At 37.4% G+C, this 19,206-nt stretch overlaps 1 protein-coding gene across 20 annotated transcripts in view; it reads right to left on the reverse strand.

Moving 5' to 3' along the window:
• ANKS1B (ankyrin repeat and sterile alpha motif domain containing 1B) overlaps positions 1 to 19,206 on the reverse strand; it is a 1,309,735-nt gene that overhangs the window by 340,029 nt on the left and 950,500 nt on the right. For all 20 annotated transcript variants that reach the window (XM_002752897.7, XM_009004424.5, XM_035258475.3 and 17 more), the window contains one exon: positions 11,938 to 12,036. In XM_002752897.7, coding sequence (XP_002752943.1) covers positions 11,938 to 12,036 — 99 coding nt within the window. The remainder of the gene's footprint in view (positions 1 to 11,937; positions 12,037 to 19,206) is intronic.

Genomic DNA, 19,206 nt, shown 5'->3' on the forward strand with positions numbered 1-19,206 from the left:
GAATGGGACTTAGTTTCCTCATCTGTGAAATGACTCCAGTGAGAAGGTGAGCTGGAGATTTACAGGTCCCTTCCAGCTCTAAATTGTGATTATTCTTTGACTAATTATGTAAGGAAGGGAAAGTGCTCAGATATCTAAGGCCTATTTCTCTCACTACTGATGGCAGGAAAACTCCAAGGGAGTCACTGTTCTTTATTAAATGGGGGTGAACTTCTCAGAGTTGAAGGATAACAGCCGCTGGGGCTAGCAATAGATCAGAACCTATTTTTCTGCCTAATTCCTTCCCTATTTCTCTGTAAATATCAAAGGGAGATTAGGAATAAGAGTGATATTTCAGCTCTGTGGTCTACATAATAAACAATTCCAAGATAAATTCTTTATAAAAAAATTAAAAAATTCTGCCTCTTTAGCGTGGGAAGAATGTAGTAGCCCTCTTGCTTTGTGAAACTGCACAAAAAACTTGGAGCAGAGCATGGGTAAGTAAGTTTGAGTTGTATGCTCTCATACCCACCATTTGTTTAAAAATCTATCTAGCCCATACAGTTGTTGGTATTTTGCATTTTATACATACTGGGCTTTGTCATTTCAAAGGGTGCAAAGAGCTTCATGAACATTGGCCCTTCCTTCTCTCGATGTGACCCTGTAGAACAGACTAGTTACTGGTCATCACTTGTAAACAGGAAGCATGAGTCTCATCCTAGGAAACACAGGCCATCAGTGCTGTGGTTGTTACATGCATGAAGGACATGCCTTATCCCTTTGTAAAACATATAAAAATAAAGGCACTCAGTTTGGAGATATCTTTGAGCATCCTGACCTGACCCATTCAGAAGTGACCTCTAATCTGCATTTAGACACTTGCCCACGGTCAGACAATTAGGCAAAGAATGGAGCCAAGATTGAAACTTGGAGAGTCTGACCCAACCATTCATGCTGCTTCTTGGATTAATCACATAAAAATATAATTTCCCTGGAGTTTATGCTCTAAAGAGGTGTCTTCACTTTCTCTTAGAGAATGACCTTTCATCTTGCCCATTTTCCTTCCTCTCTACCCAGATTAAAGAAGAAAACAAAGATTATTTTACTTATTGAAAAAGCACCATATGCCATCAGTGAAGCTTCAGTTCAGTCTAATAAATAATAACTGAGCATTACCAAGTTTACATTCTGTGTGCTCCATACCTAGGAAAGGAAGATGAATATGGCCAAGATTCTAATCTTGAGTGAGAGACAAATTAGTCAACAGATGGTTTTATGAAGTGTAATGGGAATACAGAAGGGTTAAATCATCTATCTAGCCCAGAGAGAAGATGTTAAGATTTCTCCAAGGCTAAAGCATTAAGGAATGAAGAGGAGTTATCCCTGGGAAGAAGGGTGACAGTTAAGATACAGAAAGGAGATGATGTTTCTAGTATAGAATGAATCGATTCTTGGTAATTCAATCACCTCTTCCTAGGAAGAAAGATAATATTTCTTGACTTACATTTCAGTTTAATGAGGGCTATGAACCTGAATCCTGGTGAATCAAATGTGGCTTAAAGTAAGTGATACATTTCCAGTCCTGGAAACAGAACATTCCAAGTGATCTATGTTCCTTTCTACCCTGCTGTTATGGCAGCCCACAAAGAACTCCAAGATGGAAGAGTCCATGATGGAAGAAGCCAGGGTCCTGAATTACTGGTTGGAGGAAAGCTGCCTGACCCACACTGGATTAGCATGCATGAGAAGTAAATTTAACAGTGTTAAACCGCTGAGGATGTGGAGCTGTTTGTTATAGTGGCTAGAGTTCATTACCCTGATTATATTGTGTGCCTTATAAGAAATAATAAAAAGGATCTGAATGACTTGCTGTAACTTCAACATTTATATAGTCCAAATAACTTAGGTTTTGACTTTAACGCCAATCACTGTTTCTTCCTTCCTCATCCAATGGCACCAACCATTTCTTTTTTTAAAAGGTGATGTTTTAAAGTCTTTCAGCAAGTCAGCTGCTCCTCCTGAGTGTGTAACTGACACCATGTGTCTTTTAATGACATTTGCCTATTGTATATAATTATATAACATATTATATATAATTATTCTATCTACTATTATATATTATTATATAATATATAATATTCAACAAATGCATTATAGTATATATAATATATATTTTATGACAAATATATATTATATTGTATGTAATAGGTTATGGTCTAATATGAATATAACATGTTAATGTTATACAATATAGCATATATACATAATAAAATATCATTTAAAAGGTATGTCTATATAAAAATCAATTTTTCTCATTAGAATACACATTTTGTGAGGGCAAGGGCTTCACCTATATTACTCATTACTGTAACTCTATTGCTAAGGGAAATGCCTGGTGTATAGTAGGCACTCACAGTTATTTTCAGAATGAATGAATAAAAAGATAAATATAATAGGATAGAGGCTGGGTTTTTTTTTTTTTTTTTTTTAAAGAAATGGACTTCAGCTATGTTCAGATATAGGCCTTCTGCAGGCAGAAAGAGCTCCAAGCCCAGGGTTGCAGGTTGCTCATATAAAGGTGATAGCAGAAGCTATGCAGGCAGATGAAGGTGCCTCAGGAGGGCAAGGGAAGGAAGAAGATGAGAGAATTAAGGCTTCATTTTAGGGGATATCAATGTATAAAATAGACTAAGCATAAGAAGCTAATGAAACAATATTAGAAAAAAAATAAGGAAAGTAAAGAGAGTATTCCACCAGCATGGAAACAGAACGCTGTAAGAATCATAGTTTTGGGGTCAGATCTGTGAGTGTAACATATTCAGTAAACACCTGTTTATTGATTGCAGTAAGTGCTGAACACTGAATAGTATATAGTCCCATGAAGGTGGCCAAAGAGGCTGACTCCTTTCTGAGACATACAACCATCCCTGTTAATTTTACACATTTCTCTGGGATGATATCAGGAGGCTTGTGGGCCAACTGGGGACTTTCACTAGGCTGATACAGTAGGCTATATTCCTGATCTGAGTTCTTCCCTGTTTATAAGATTCTCAGAAGTATAGAAAAGCTCTTGATGTGGTTGGATATTTATTGATAAGTTAGGGGTCAGTAAACTATGGCCTACAGTCTAAGCCTGCTCTATTGCTTGTTTTTGTAATTCAAGTTATTTGGAACATGGCCACACTCATTCATTTCTGAATCATCTATGACTATATTCACTCTGCAACAGGGTTGAGTAACCACAATACAGGACATATGGGCTGCAGAGTGTAAAATATTTATGATCTGGCTTTTTACAGAAAAAGTTTGCCAACCTCTGTTCTAGGTAAGCATATCTTGTACCCCTCCCCCCCAAAAAACAAAACAGCAACAAAAAAAACCCAAGACATTTTCAGAACCAAGTGAAGCTTGCAAGGACCCTGGGACTACCACAGTCTGTCTTACTATGGAGTGTATCTATAGAAAATAGAATATTCTATGCCCTCAGTTAGACTGGGTCCCGTCATACATTTACTTCAGGTTAGGACCTCCATGCTAATAATGCACATATGTGGGTGTGAGATTCTCTTTGACTGTGTATCTTTAACTAATATTCACTGGGTGGTAGGCCAACTTTGGGTAGTAGTGAGTTTAAGACATGCAATAAAAAGAATCAAAAGAAATGCAAGTGAAAAGAATTAGGGCAGATGGGAGAGTCAGCGATGGAATGGGAGAATGAAAAGTCGCCCTGTCAAAAGGTAACATGAAATCATCTGTGCCTGCAGGCTATATTCTGTAACTGCCCTTCAGAAAAATAGCAGAAGAAATAGGTACGAATTTTTATCATTTTTCTAAGTGACAGGGAAATAAGACTGAACCTTCCTTTCTAGACATTTAAAGAAATAACATTGGTTGTACACTTTTCCCCTAAAGCTTACACACATCTGCGTCAACTATCAAGACTACAATTAACAAACGCCTGAATGTTAAGGACCATGAAAGAACTAACATCTTCAAGAGAACAGTCATTCTCTTAAAGACACTAGTTCTTTTAAGGTCCTCAAAATTCTCTTAATAGAATGTCTCTGTTCTCTTAAAGATGCTAATTCTTTCAAGGTCCTTAAAATTCAGATGTAATTTCTTTAAAAGAATGTCACATTCATAATACTCCTTTCAAAGGATGAAATAATCTGTGATTTCATCATATTAAGACTTATTTCTAGAGTAATTCTCTTTGTCTATGACGCAGGGGTTGTAAAGTGACAGCTATAACCAAATCTGGCCCCCAATGCTTTATTTGTTATTTCGTAACAAAGTGTTTACGAAAAAACCCATAGTTTTTGGGGTAGGGAGGGGCAAGACTTCTGCTCTCCAGTGTGCCACGGTTTCCACCACTTATATTACCTTTTCTTTAAAACTGTTTGAGTTTTACCATCTCTACTCACAACATTTTGAGGGCATCAAATGTTGCTTTAATCTATTTTCTCTGTTTAGGCCAAAACTTAAATGATCACTTGTAACTTTCTAGCTATGTTAGTTTTTTAAAACCTGTTTTATTTGCTAACATTCTTAAAGTTTTGTCCAATAGAGTTTAGTAAACTCACTGATCTAATATATATGGGAAAATCCTCTTTTCAGTAATGAGGCAACAATGAAGAATAACTACATTTTAAGATACTGTGCTGTTTCATGGGATTACTGATTTGTGTATATCACTTAGATCAGTGACGTTTTGGTTATGAAGTGATTATGTACAATTTGCAAATCCCAGTGTCCCTAATTTCTGTATCATCTTATTTCATGCTACATTATACCTAACTCTACAGACGAGAGACATGTGCCTTTTTTTGAGTGGCAATAGCAAAGGTGGCTCTTTTTAAATTTTTTATTATTTTTCAAGATATATTTTATTGCACTTTACATTCTGGGGTACATGTGAAGAACATGCAGGATTGTTGCATAGGTAAATACATACTAATGTGGTTTGCTGCCTCCATCCCCATCACCTATATCTGGCATTTCTCCCCATGTTATCCCTCCCCAACTCCCTACCCTCCGCTGTCCCTCCCCTAGTCGCCACCAACAGACCTCAGCGTGTGATGCTGCCCCTCTTGTGTCCATATGTTCTCATTGTTCAACACCCACCTATGAGAACATGTGGTATTTGATTTTCTGTTCTTGTGTCAGTTTGCTGAGAATGATGGTTTCCTGGTTCATCCATGTCCCTACAAAGGACATGAACTCATCTTTTTTTATGGCTGCATAGTATTCCATAGTGTATATGTGCCACATTTTCCCTGTCCAGTCTGTCATCAAAGGGCATTTGGGTTGGTTCCAAGTCTTTGCTATTGTGAACAGTGCTGCAATGAACATACGTATGCATGTGTTTTTATAATAGAACAATTATAATCCTTTGGATATATATTCAGTAATGGGATTGCTGGGTCAAATGGAATTCCTATTTCTAGGTCACAACGGTGGCTCTTAAATCATCTGATTGTGAACATCACAGTCCCAGGAAGATGGCCCAAGAAAATAAAAGTTGACTTTTCCTTGTAGTTATTGATGGGTTATTCCATTTTAACTACAAATGTAGACAATGGAAACTAGACTGTAAAGTAGATCATTTAAAACTGTATCTGGCAGACTTGTAAGGTGCGCCCACACCCTGCCCACCCTACCTCATGGTCCTTACCTCATGGTATTCACACCCTTGTGTAAACACCTCCTTTTGTGTATGAACTGAATCTGGTGATTTGATTGTAATGAATAGAAGATGGCAAAAAGATGGGATGTCACTTCCGTGATTAGGTAGCAAAAGTCTGTGACTTCCATCTTGCTAGCACTTTCTTGTCCTCTCACTTGCTCATTCTGTTGAAGCTAGCTGCATGTTGTGAGACGCCCTATGGGGTAACAAGGAACTAAGGAAGGCCTCAGCCAACAGCTTGTGAGGCGCTGAGGCCTTAGTCCGAGAATCCCTATGTGCTTGAATCCCGCCTACAACCGTGTGAGTGAGTTAGGAAGTAGATCCTCCTGACTTGAGTCCTGAGACAGCTGTAGCTTTCTGGAAGAGCCAGAAACAGAAGACCAACTTACATTGTACCTGGATTCCTGACCCACAGAAATTGGGAGATAATAAATGTTATTTGCCACTAAAATTTGGGGTAACTTGTTCTTTAATGATACAGAATATAAATCTTCTATTGGAGTAACAGCACTCTTTTTTTAAACCCAAGCCTCAAACTGAGGACAGAAAAGGGGGTAATTTAATCCATTCAGAGGTATTCAGTGCCATTCAGTGAAAAAAGTAATTAAATATATGTAGCTCCAATAAATATTGGTTAAACTGAGTAGAACTTAGAAGTAAAGGATCACTAAAATTCAGGTGTTCATTATGTAGTAAAGTAACAGTAGCAATGAACAAAAGTGAGTATCAGACATTGCACTAAGATCAAGAGTCCTGTGATAACGACACTTACTAGTCATCGAATATTTTTGGGTTTGCATTTTGAGGAATTCCAGGATTTAACTGAGGAGAGCAAGTAGGCAAAGGGACAACAGCAAAGATGCAGAAAGTAACTAGGTATCATGGAAGCCAAAAGAAGACAATATTAATAGTGAAAATTTGCCCCACGGGATTAACAAGAATTCTTGAGCTTGTCTTGCAGGAAGACAGATGAGGAAACAGCTTGTTATCATCTGCTCTGCTTGCAACAAAACTGGCTGATTGGTTGCAATTGGCTGGAACCAATGAGCCTGACTGGAGTCTGCACAGAATAGAGTTGCTCCCCTGAGGGGTGATGTTTTGATGTCACAGCCTGAATGTTCACATCATGTTTCATATGCAAATTCCCCATGAATTTGCACAGGCAACTCATAAAAAAGCACGAAAGGACAACTGTGCATGGTAAGGGACATTCTAAACTTCCCATTTCTTTCTACCAGTCACTAACCAACCCTGAAGCCCCTCCCCCAGAATCTCTCTCTTAAATATACAGCTTTAAGGCTGGTACAGGAAGACTGATTTGAGCTGGACTCCTGCCTCCTTGCTTGGCTGCCTTGCAATAAACCTTCCTACAAAATCCAGTGCTTCAGTGTCTGGCTGCAATTGTGTGTAGGCAAATGAACCCAGTTTGGTCGGTAACAATAATTGTCAATAGTATCAAAGTCTGCTGAAGTCTAAGTAAGGGCTTATGGAATTTCTGCTCTTCTGCTTACTAGTGACCTTAGCACTGGTTGTATGGGGTAGCAGCAGAGAAGCGACTCAAGCCAGTTGAGGGATTAGTGGAGCAAAGGAAAGGGGGAGACAGTGAGTATAGATAACTACTAAGTAATTCCAAAAGCTATTATAAAACTGGAAGACATCAGAAGAGGAAATATTGAAAAACAGAGTGAGCATTCAATATAAAAGTTGTTTATGTGCTGAAACATTCTGTCAACTCAGGATGAGGGATATGAAGAAAGCAGATGCAATATGAACCTTGACACAAAGTCCTCCAAACCTTTACAATGAAAATCCTTTGAATGCCTGACTTTCAGGCGTTATATTATCAAAGGACAAGTGTTTATTCCCTTTTAAAAAGGAAAATGTATTAGAGGATTATCCAAAGACTTTGTCACATACAATTCTTTTCTGGAAAAAACTAAGTTATATGTTAAAAATAAGTAATCAGGTAATTTCCCTGTGGCCAGAGAGACAGAAAAACCACAATAACCCTAACATTTCTAGGATAGTTGGAAAAAAAAGCTATTTTCTCATGGAACTTTGGGTTTGTTTCCTTTCATAAAAAGGGGAAAAGGTGAAACTTGGTCTTCCAAAAGTCTAGGAAAGCTTTTAGAGCTGAGAAAAGACTGAGTCGGGGTTGGTGAGGGAAGTAGATGCCGGGTGGAAAACAGATAATTAAGCATTGCAAAAGGTCAAGCATTGCAAAAGACAGAGAGAAAGATGTATTCTATGTGTTGAATGTATCGAATGTACTGGAGAAGATGTAAATCTTTGCACGGGTGAATATTTCAATATTAAAAAAGACATATTACAGAATAGCTATTCTTACAAAAGGAATAAACTTTTTTCTTTGAAGCTTGACATAACAAATACAAATAAAGCATTAAAAATATGCTTTGAAGTATGCTAACACGTCAAGATTGTACTGAGCAAAGCACCTTTTCTCTGTTTAGGAACAATCTCACAAATTCCATAACATAATATGTTAATTAAAAGATCCCAGGTAGCAATCATGGAATATTTCTTCTCATGACAGATGAAGAATACAAATATTCTGAAGACTGAAATTGTATAAACAAAATGAAGAGATATTTTGTCCATTTTCTGGCAGTGCAAAGTTAAAGTGAATGCAGATGAATGAGCTGGCAATAAAATGACACCATTAACCATCTGAAGATTGGGCTCATTACCTAAGAAGGCAAAGCATCAATTTGTGGCATTATAACATTCTGTTTGTGCTGCTGAATGTGCGTCTGGATGTTTTTATATACTCTCTACTAATTTGTGTGCATAGTAAGCTCTGCTGCCTCAGTCTCTCAATAGAAGCTTAATTTTGCATTGTTTCTATTATATTATTTTCTCTAATGAAAATGGTATTTTGTTTTAGAAACAAACACTTCATTTATTCTCCAAATAATTCTAGGTTCAGTTTCTCTTGTTTTTTTATTATCAAGTTGTGGGTACAGGATTTCAGATATATCTTAAAATTGAGGTGCTCTTGATTAAAAATATACATTTGAATGACATGTGAGGAAAATATTTATTCACTCAATCACTCACTCATTCATTCTTTTTTTTTTTTTGAGATGAAGTCTCATTCTCTTGTTTCCCAGGCTGGAGAGCAGTGGCACCTTATTGGCTCACTGCAACCTCCATCTCCTGGATTCAATCAATTCTCCTGCCACAGCCTCCTAAGTAGTTGGGATTACAGGTGCCCACCACCACGCTTGGCTAATTTTTTTATATTTTTAGTAGAGACAGGGTTTCACCGTGTTGTCCAGGCCAGTCCTGAACTCCTGACCTCAGATGATTCACTTGTCTCGGACTCCCAAAGAGCTGGGATTACAGGCGTGAGCCTCTGTGCCTGGCTCCCACTCATTCATTCCTAAAAAGAATGTCCATGCATTGGGTTATGCATCATGGGAAATTCAAGGATGTTGCACTGTCTCTGCCCTCAGGATGTTTATAACATAGAAGTGACTGAATGTCATTAGTGCCTTCAGATAGGAAGAAGAATAGGGTCACACAATCTCAGAGGAAAGGGAAGGTCAGTGTATTATCTCATACCACAAATATTTATTGAGTGCCTACTATATGGCAGGTGCGATTCTAGGGGCTGGGTATATAGAAAAGAGAATAAGATAGTCAAGGTCCCTGACCTCATGAACCTTGCTTCCTGAGAGTGAAATGGAAAATAATGAAGAAAAAGACAAATAAATAACATAACTTCAGATTGCACTAAGTGGCATGAAGGAAAATAAAGCAGAGCAATAGCAAGGAGAGCAATGGTAAAAGAAGGATGTAAATTTTAACTCAGGAAGGCCCTGTGAAGACGTCACATCTGAGTAGAAATTTGACAACATATAGGAGCAAGTGTATGAAGTTCCAAAGGAAAGGCTTTCCAGGTAGTGGAACTTTTGTGGCACAGGATAAAGACTTTATTTTAACTAAGTGAGAAGGAAATTCATTGCAGATTTGAAGCAGGGTATAGCATGATCTGATTTATATTTTAGAAGGATCATTCTAGATACCGTATAGAAATTCAGTTATAGAGGGGTAAGAAGGTAATCTGGACAGAGGTTAGATATCTGTGAATAGTCCAGGTTAGAGAAGACCAATGAGAACTTGATTCATATAGTCTAACCAAGGATGACAGATGAGAATGCACTGTGGTAGTCCATCTAGAGGTGGTTGGTGAGGACTAGGTTGAATATTACTTAGATGATGAAGGAAGTCGCACAAATGAAGTGATATGATGTGACAATAACTGAGTTGAACTTTAAGTGATGGGCAGCATGTGATGAAGCAGGTAGTCATTCATTGATTTATTGAGTGCTTATCTATTTTTATGAACAAGGCACTGTGCTAAGTGCTAGAGATACAGCAGTACAGAAGCTGTTGCTGAAAGTGAAAAGCAAACTTGCTGAGACTAATATTTTAAGTAAACAGACACAAGCAGAGAGGTGAACAATATGCTCACAGGAATTACTTCTAAAATTTGTTCTAAGGATGTTTTATTCTTTTCCATTTAGTTTAGAAAATTATGTGATTAAACTCCTTTGTATACTTGGCTCAGTGAATTTGCAAAAGGAGTAAGTTTCTATCAGTAGAAATTCAATTCACTGTCAGCTGGGAAATTTCATCAGATAATTTCCTTAGAAATAGTGATTAGTATTTACTTTTCTCACGCTGGAAAGGAGAACGTATAGCCTCTCTAGAAAGAAAAAGAGGATAAGAGAGTACAAAACCTAGGCCAAGGTCAAATATAGGTGCATCTCTTACAGTTTATCTGCTACCTGTCTCCAATGTTGCCCCACAGTCTTTTTCCAAACAGATAACCCAACTTCAACTTCCCCTCCTTCTAATCCCAATTGTACACCGCCTCCAGAGCTAACTGGCCTAAAGTAGTCCAGTCATGTCCATTCTCCAGGGCCTACAGAATAAATTTCAAATTCCTCAGCCTGACACACACTGACCCAACCTACTTTTTTTTGCTTTATCTCTGACTACACACTCCTCAATTGTTTTAATCACCTTGAATTCTCTTCTTTTTAAAATTATTTTTTGAATTGTATGAATATGTTATGAAATACATATACCATAAAACTTACCATCATCACCAATAATATTATTATTTTAGGTGTATAGTTCAGTGGCATTAAGTACATTTGCATTGTTGTGCAAATCCCATTGGAATTTAAATCTCTATTTCCCTAATACTTCCAGCAAATTGTTGCCTGAACCATATTTGTTTTTAAATGGTTCATGGGGCCTCCTGAAATGCCTTTTCCCATCCAAATACTAAGCAGGCTTGACTCTGCTTAGCTTCCGAGACCAGACGAGATCAGGCACATTCAGATTACTATGGCCATTGATCTGAAATGTCTTTTGATTTACTTATCAATTAAAATCCCACATATCTGAAAGATTCATGCTCAAATTTTTCTTGTTTCTTTAGGCTCCTTTGACACCTTATCTGGAAACAGGAGGTCAACAGCAGTGTGTTACCTACTCTAGTGCTAGGCAATACACTGCTTACAGTAAAAATGATGCCTGGCTGGTAAATTGCATCTGGACTAGGAGGACCTATAGATGAACTATAAACACATGATAGGGATGTGATACTTTGGACTTCCCTGAGTAATGACTCTTGTAATTAGTCAGGTCCCTGGTAGGGACCATGGATGTTAAGTCTTTGGAGTTGTTACAGAAGATATTGCCTCTTATGGGGCAGAAGGCTTTTAAACCAGGGCCATTCCTATACCCACCCAATATGAATCTAGTCTTCTTGAACCTGAGCTGCTACCGGGGGGGCCAGAACTGATACTTTTACTGATATTAGGACTCTCATTGAAGAGAAAATCTGAAGCTTTCCTAGTGGCCAGCAGTATTTCTGTATTACATTTTTTCTAGGTAAATCTCAAGCTAAGTGCTCATGCCTATAATCCCGGAAGTCTGGGAGGCTGAGGTGGTAGATCATATGAAGTTGCAGAGAGCCTGGATCACACCATTGCACTTCAGCCTGGGTGACAAAGAGAGACTCTGTCTCAAACAAAAAGAAAAAAAACCCTCAAACCAAGTGTGGCCCATAGTAGTCTCGTAGTCTGAATGTGCAGTTGGACCTAAGAAGACCTGCTCTTGAGGTTGCATCAATATGCAGAAAGGTTGTACTAAATACAAATACTCCTTGCATGCCTGAACTCAAAATCACTGGGAACCTGACACAGGACTAGGGCAATAAAAGCACTGCTCACCTTTGGAAGGAGCTGGATTGCCTGTAGAATTCTTTGTCGGTGCCCAGAATTAAGGATTCCAATTTCCAACAAATCCTGATCTTCCATAACATTGCTTCCCTGAAAAAAACCAGAAATGTTAATCAACCATTAATACCGTGGATAAATAACAATGATTTATTTAATACAGAGAAAACCAATGAGTGACCTGATTTTTATGAATAAAGACATAGAGTCACTCTTCCATGAGGGTGAGGGCAGAGTTGGTCACCTTGTTACTGATGTGAAGGTCAGGGGAAAGTTCCCCTTCCCTCACAAATATCTCTCGAGGCTTACATCCACATTGGCTTATCTACATTGGAGAGTTATTCCTGTGACTTAAAAGTTTGTAAAAATGTGACTGCTTCTAGGAAGAGTTGCCATTTAGGATTATCACTGACCTACACATTGATGTAAATCTTTTTTTTCCCTTGACAACAGAGTTTGTGAGGAGGGCTGGTAGAAAAATTGACATATATTAGGCAGATTAAAAGTGAGAATTAGTACTTAATTTAAAAATACCGAATCACAAGAGCAAACACATAGAATCAATTTAAATGCCCAGTAATAATAGACTGGATAGAGAAAATGCAGCATATATACACCATGAAATACTATGTAGCCATAGAAAAGAATGAGATCATGTCCTTTGAAGGGACATGGATGGAGCTGGAGGCCATTATCCTTAGCAAACTAATGTAGGAACAGAAAACCAAACACCACATGTTCTTGCTTATAAGTGGGAGCTAAATGATGAGAACACATGGACATAGAGGGGAACAATATACACTGGGGGCTGTTGGAGGATGGAGGATGGGAGGAGGGAGAGGATCAGGAAAGATAACTAATGGGTATTAGGCTTCATACCTGGGCAATAAAATAATCTGTACAACAAAGTCCCATGTCACAAGTTTAACTATGTAACAAACCTGCTCATGTATCCCTGAACATAAAATGAAAATTAAAAAAAAGTATTGAATGCCAGACACCAGATCACGATATGAAGATTGAATGATGAATAAGACACAGGGCCCTTCCCACAACTGCCTTTATTCCTTCCAGTCCACTGATGGAAAGGAACTGTTTTAAGCCTGTTAGGGTGCTGAGACTATGCTATGATGGTGACACTTGCTGGGAGTCCAGAGGATATCCAGGATATTTTTTCAGAAGAAAGGACATCTAATCAAATATAGGAAAAATTGGTGGTTGGGGCTTAGCACCTACAAGAGGAAGGATGATAGGAAAATTACGTGCAATGACCTGTGAGTAAGAAGGAACATAATGTACTTGGAAGCATCACATTCTGGGGTAACATGGAGAGAGGAGCAAACAGTAAGGCTGGACCAGTAAGCAGAGGCCAGACTATACAGATATTGCATGCCATGTTGAGGGCTTCAGACTTCATCCTGACCATAACGGGAAACCATGAACAGGTTTTAAGAAAAAGAGTTACATGCTGAGATGCCAAATTTAGAAAGATTATTTTGATTTCTGTGGCTGGGCCTCAGTTTCCCTACCTATAAAATAATTAGGTTGAGCCTACAATGTTCAAGGACCAGTTCAGTCCTAAAATTCTCAGATTAAAATGGTTATTTTACACCTCTGATTAATATGTGAATGCAGAAGTTTACAGATTGCTCATTTTATCCCTTGATTTTAATCTTTCAGGGTTTGTAAGATAGAGTTTCTTTTTAAATCAAGGCATCTATAGAAATTCAAGTATTCAGATCACTATTTTTTTTCACAAATCAAACTGTCCTACTTACGTGTAACACAAAAATTCAAGAATAGAAATGACAGAATATCTGTTTATTTAGAGTGATGAGTACCATTAGACACTCAAAGCAAAGGAGACTGAATTGGAAAGGGTGATTCTGGGCATGGAGACCACTGTGGTTGTTCTCTAGAGATGACGTGGGTGTAGCCTAAGGTAGTGGGCACAGGAGCAAAAAGAAGCAGGTGGATTTGAAAACTATCAGGAGTTTGACTTGGAGATTGAACATGCGGAATGATGGAGAAATGTGGAATACACACTGATTCAAGGTTTGGGCAGTGGGTGGAAGTTGATGCCATTTCCTGCCATAACAAATGAGGAGGGACAGCCCTAGTGGGGTACAAAGTGAGACTAATGTCTTTCCCTGGACAGGGACAGAATAGATGGATGTAAACAATAATATCAGACTGCATTATAAATGGAAAACTGGCTGGTCTTAGAAGGATTAAAGGCATTGGAATGGCACCACAGCTAGGGATTTAAAATGGGCATTCACTGGACAAAAGCTTTCCACCTACTCATGGAGTCATTCCTATGCATAAGCAACACCAGCCATCTCAGAGGAAGCGGAATGATCCAGGTATTCAGCAACATGATAATGAAAAGCCTAATGAAAAACAAATAAAGTCAGTCTTGGCAACATGCCACAGGAAATATTGCTCTCAAGAAATTACTCAGTGCACACAACAGAGCATGGCTGAGAATACAAATGACTTCGTTTTGAGAAATTATTATTTCCAGAAATGGACTAGTATGGCATGAGTGGATATGTGATATCATTCTGACTTTTACTCTTTGAGGAGTTCCCTGGCCCTTAAGAAAAAATCTTTGGCCATCTTTGTGTTAGAACATTACCAGGTTTTCCAGGTCCTAACTTACCAACCTACAACTTTAGCCCATGTAGAATAGAGGACCTGGTTCCTTTGCATAAACAGAAAGCATATGAATATCCCATAGTGTGCCTAGCTACTATCTCTAGGTAATCCTGACAACTGAATTTCAGTGTTTGAATACTGAAAAGATTTGGAAAAATTAAATCCTTAAAGACCACTGTTCTTCCTCTACACCTCCAATATACTATTTTCTGTATCTTCAGTAAGAGAGGAGTCCTTTGAAGAACTGTAGGGAAGTTAGATATTTTTAAAGGTGGTGTTAAGTACAGAAGAACATCTTCTTTTTGAGTCAAATTTCCTAGCATATAGGTTAATTACCAAACACTTTTCAAAAATGAACCAAACTTATGGGAAGCATAAGAAAAATAGTGAAAAAATGTGTCAAAGGGGAAATGGTACTAATTGGGAAATGGAAAGGAAAGGATTTACTGTCCCCAGTGAGGCATGCTGTTAGACATTTTCTATTTTATCTTTTTCTATAATACATAGGGATGCCAAAAATATGCTAGTATATCATTCAGCCAGCCTTTTGTCCAAACAATAGGGGACTTGGAGTCTGCTGAACTGGGTTTGGATCATGACGGGGCAAACTTGGCTAAGTTGTATATTCTTTGTAGGCTTCCTGGTCCTCATCCATCAAACGAAGCAGTTTAATGAATATGCATTCAGTTTCAAAATGCTATGATTTCAGTCATGTTTGACTTTTGTTGGTATCATTATATATAAACATAGATTGTATATTTTGAAATTACATTTCAGTGTTTCAGAATCTGTAATCTAAAATTAGCTTTAAGAAGTGATTAAAGACAAATTCAGGAATGCATTTTTTTGACAAATCAATCTTGGTGTGATGGACTTACAAAATTTCTTATTAAAAGAAATTACAGAATAACTTATTTTTGCAGTAGTATGGATTCTTATTGCTTTTTAGGGAAAAACCAAATGTTTCAAACCTTATAACTAACCATTTCTTTGGCACCTGGGTGACAGTTGTGCCATCAAGGATAATAAACATTCCCATTCTTCCTAGGGAGCTGAAATTAATTCTCACTTTGTTGCTTGCTCTTACAAAATGTTAGTAAATCTCAGCTTAACTTTTTTCTTTTTCTTTTTTTTTTTTTTGAGATGGAATTTCACTCTTGTTGCCCAGGCTGGAGTGCAATCGCATGATCTCAGCTCACTGCATCCTCTGTCTCCTGGGTTCAAGCGATTCTTGTGCCTCAGCCTCCAGAGTAGCTGTGATTACAAGAGCCCATCACCACGCCCAGCTAATTTTTGTATTTTTAGTAGAGACGAGGTTTCATCATATTGGTCAGGCTGGTCGCAAACTCCTGACCGCAGGTGATCCACCTGCCTCAGCCTCCCAAAGTGCTGGGATTACAGGTGTGAGCCACTGCTCATTTTTTGTAATAAAAACTATACTCAACTCTAGCTTTCTTCCTCCTCCATCAGTTTTTTTTTCACATAACTGGTAGGTCAATGGTGGGGGGCAGAGCTTCGTCATGTCCATCTTTTGTTTAGTCATCTACTACACTGCACTCTCGTTTCCTCTCCTGCCCAATACATGCCTGTCCCACTTTTCCTCTCCCATTTTACTCCTCAACTCACCAGAATAACCTGTTCTCCTCCATCGACTCCACCAAACTTCTCTGTCAAATGTTAAGAATGTCCTCTCAATTGCTAAATCTCATTGATTCTTTTAAATCTTGATTTCAAGAATTTACTTGTCACATGTAGGTGGTGGCCACCATATTGGACAACACGGATATAGAACATCTCCATCACTGCAGAAAGTTCCATTAGACAGTACTACTCTACAGTTATAGACACTGAAACTTTAGTCAAATCCCAAAAATGAGGCAGTAACAGGGAATCAAATCAGGGGCTCAAAAGTACTCATGAGTTATTCTCAGGATGTAATTATTCCTGTGCCTCTTAGTCAAAGTCCATGAATATTAAGTTGAGGATCTTTAGCAAATTCTCTTCTAATTTTTCAGTCATAACAACAAATTAGAAGGTTGTTCTAATTTCAGCAACATTTCTTTATTCTTTATGCTATGAAAATGACAAGTCCAATCACTAAATTAATTGACTTTCTTAGCATCCTCCAGTCACACTGCGTACGGTGTTTAAATAACAATAATCAATAAATAAAGTTGTTTAGTTAATGACTTTCTAGAATGATCAAAGGCCCAAATGCAGTATTTTTAGAATAGCTGTTCTTTGCCTGTCAAGAAATGTCTAATGCAGGGTATCTTTATTGCTCTCTTAAATCATGGAATGAAAAAAAGTCACCTAATGTTTTATGCACTAAGAGCTGAAAGTGGAAGTTTCTTTGACCATGGGGAGAATGTCTAAGGTACTGAACTTCTTCAGCTGTGATAAAAAGTTAGAATGTCCAAATAGAATGAAAAGCAGTGTTTGTATTTAACTGTTCATTAGAAATAAAATAGCTGTTTACTAAAAACGTTTCAAAAATATCTGTACTAATGGCTCTGTCTCTCCAAACTCTGCACTGAAAATTTCTCCTAGTTTTATAAGCTTAATGCTATATCTTATTCATTTAGAAAGCTTTCTTTTATATTACCTATTATAGAAAATGTTAGGAAAACATATTTAAAGACTACAGGTAACTGGCTTATTCTTAATATAAGCTTGAGTTGGATAATGTTATCAATTCTCTTCCTTCATCCAGTCCCAGACTAAAAATATCAGGAGGATATTGTTGATTGGGGAACCTTGCTTTTCCTCTATCATTAGCTAAGTTAGATTCTCCTTCACAATTTATGTGATCTTAAATATCTGAAGTAGAATCACTGTATAACAGAATGACAGCAAGATCTTACAAACTTAAAGAAAAACATATATCTTAGTTTGTTTTTAATATTTAGCTTTTTTATAACATAAACAGGATGGTAGCATGAAACTGTACACACTTTTCTTGGAATAACCATGTTACCCCTCTGCTCCTATAAAAGCTTTGAGTCAATTTGATATCAATTTATAAGTAAACCCAATGCATGTCTTCTCTGCATGATTATGATAATAGTTATTGTAATAAATACCAGATTTATTATTATCATCAGTGTTGAAATAAAGCTTTATTTAGTTTATCATGCAGAAACATGGGTGACTATAACTGATCAGATAATGGATGATGTACTTCTTCCAACTTTAACTTTCTCTCTCACACTAATGAAATGGCAGTGGAAGAAAATTTTATAGTACACCAAAAAATCCCTCTACCTTAATCTTCCATTTAAATATATTCTGTCTACCGCAATAAAATTTCTTACACACAACTTAACTAAACTTTTCATGTTTTTAGCTTATGAAGAAAGCTTTCTAGATTCTTCAGACTATGTGGATTATTGATTCAAATAAATATTACGTCACTGAGCAATAAGACTGCATCTTATATGTGCAAGCTGTATATTTTAATAAATTATATCTTAAGGTTAAGATATAATTTTGCCTTATACATTTAACAGCTATCATGATTACAATAAATTTTCTGTCACCAATTTTTTTCCTCTTTATTTTCGAAACCCAATTCCCCTTTGAAACATCTGTTGTCAACCTACAGAGAAAGAGAAGAAATTTAAGTAGCCAAGTATTTATTTGTTAAGGTATCGAGCAGGATTTGGTGATATCATAAATTAAAATTGTGATTCACTTGAGATGTGTTCATGTAGGTTTTAGAATTACGTGTATTTATAAAAGACTGCAATGTAATTTATATAGTAATTCGTACTGCCTTTGGTCAAAATTTTATAGCTATGAGAGAAGCATCCTATTCTTCATTTGTAAGGATGCTGACCCAGAGCTCCTTCAAGTAAGAAAAAAAGTTGATGTGAACACTTTTTTTGTATGCTCTTATTTCTCTCTAGATACATATATCTGTATAAATATAAAGCTGATAAATACCTACTGCCTTCCTCCAACTTTCACACTAATAGCAGTTGGTGTCCATTAGTGCAAAGTAAATAGCACACTTACTGTGTCAGGCACTGTTCTAAATACCTTCCATATATTACTATATTGAATTCTCATAATAACTTTCTATGAGGTAGGTAGCTTGTTCCCATAGCTGGCAGGAGACTTTCTCAAAACTTACCCTATACTACCTCTAGTGGGAATCATATAGGAGATAAAAGGTTGAGTTAAAAAACATGGTTAGATCTACACCATTTATATTTTTACTTAAGAGTCATCTGAAATTTACATTTGAAAGCAAACGTTCCAATGCATTTTATGTTTGATTTCACAGCACTGAAGCAGCAATGAACCCCCTCCATGGAAAAGAACTTGGAGAGCTGTCTAGTCTATTCTTCCCTCCTCTGCTCCAGTCCTTTCTGCTCACTGAATCCTAGAATCAGGCTTAGAAGGGACCTGGGGGTTTTCTAGTTTCTAGTCTAAATGTTCCCTAACTACCCGCAAAGCTTTAACTTCTCTTTTGGAGCGTGGTGTCTCGCTGGGTGGACACCAACCCTAGAGAGGTAGAGAGGATATTAAATGCTTTAAATGGTCTTTCCCAGCAGCTGTGTCTGAGCAGGGGGTACAGCTGTGGTTGGGGTGGTACCT

Source organism: Callithrix jacchus, chromosome 9 (genome assembly GCF_049354715.1).
Source record: "Callithrix jacchus isolate 240 chromosome 9, calJac240_pri, whole genome shotgun sequence".
Taxonomy (NCBI): Eukaryota; Metazoa; Chordata; class Mammalia; order Primates; family Cebidae; genus Callithrix; species Callithrix jacchus.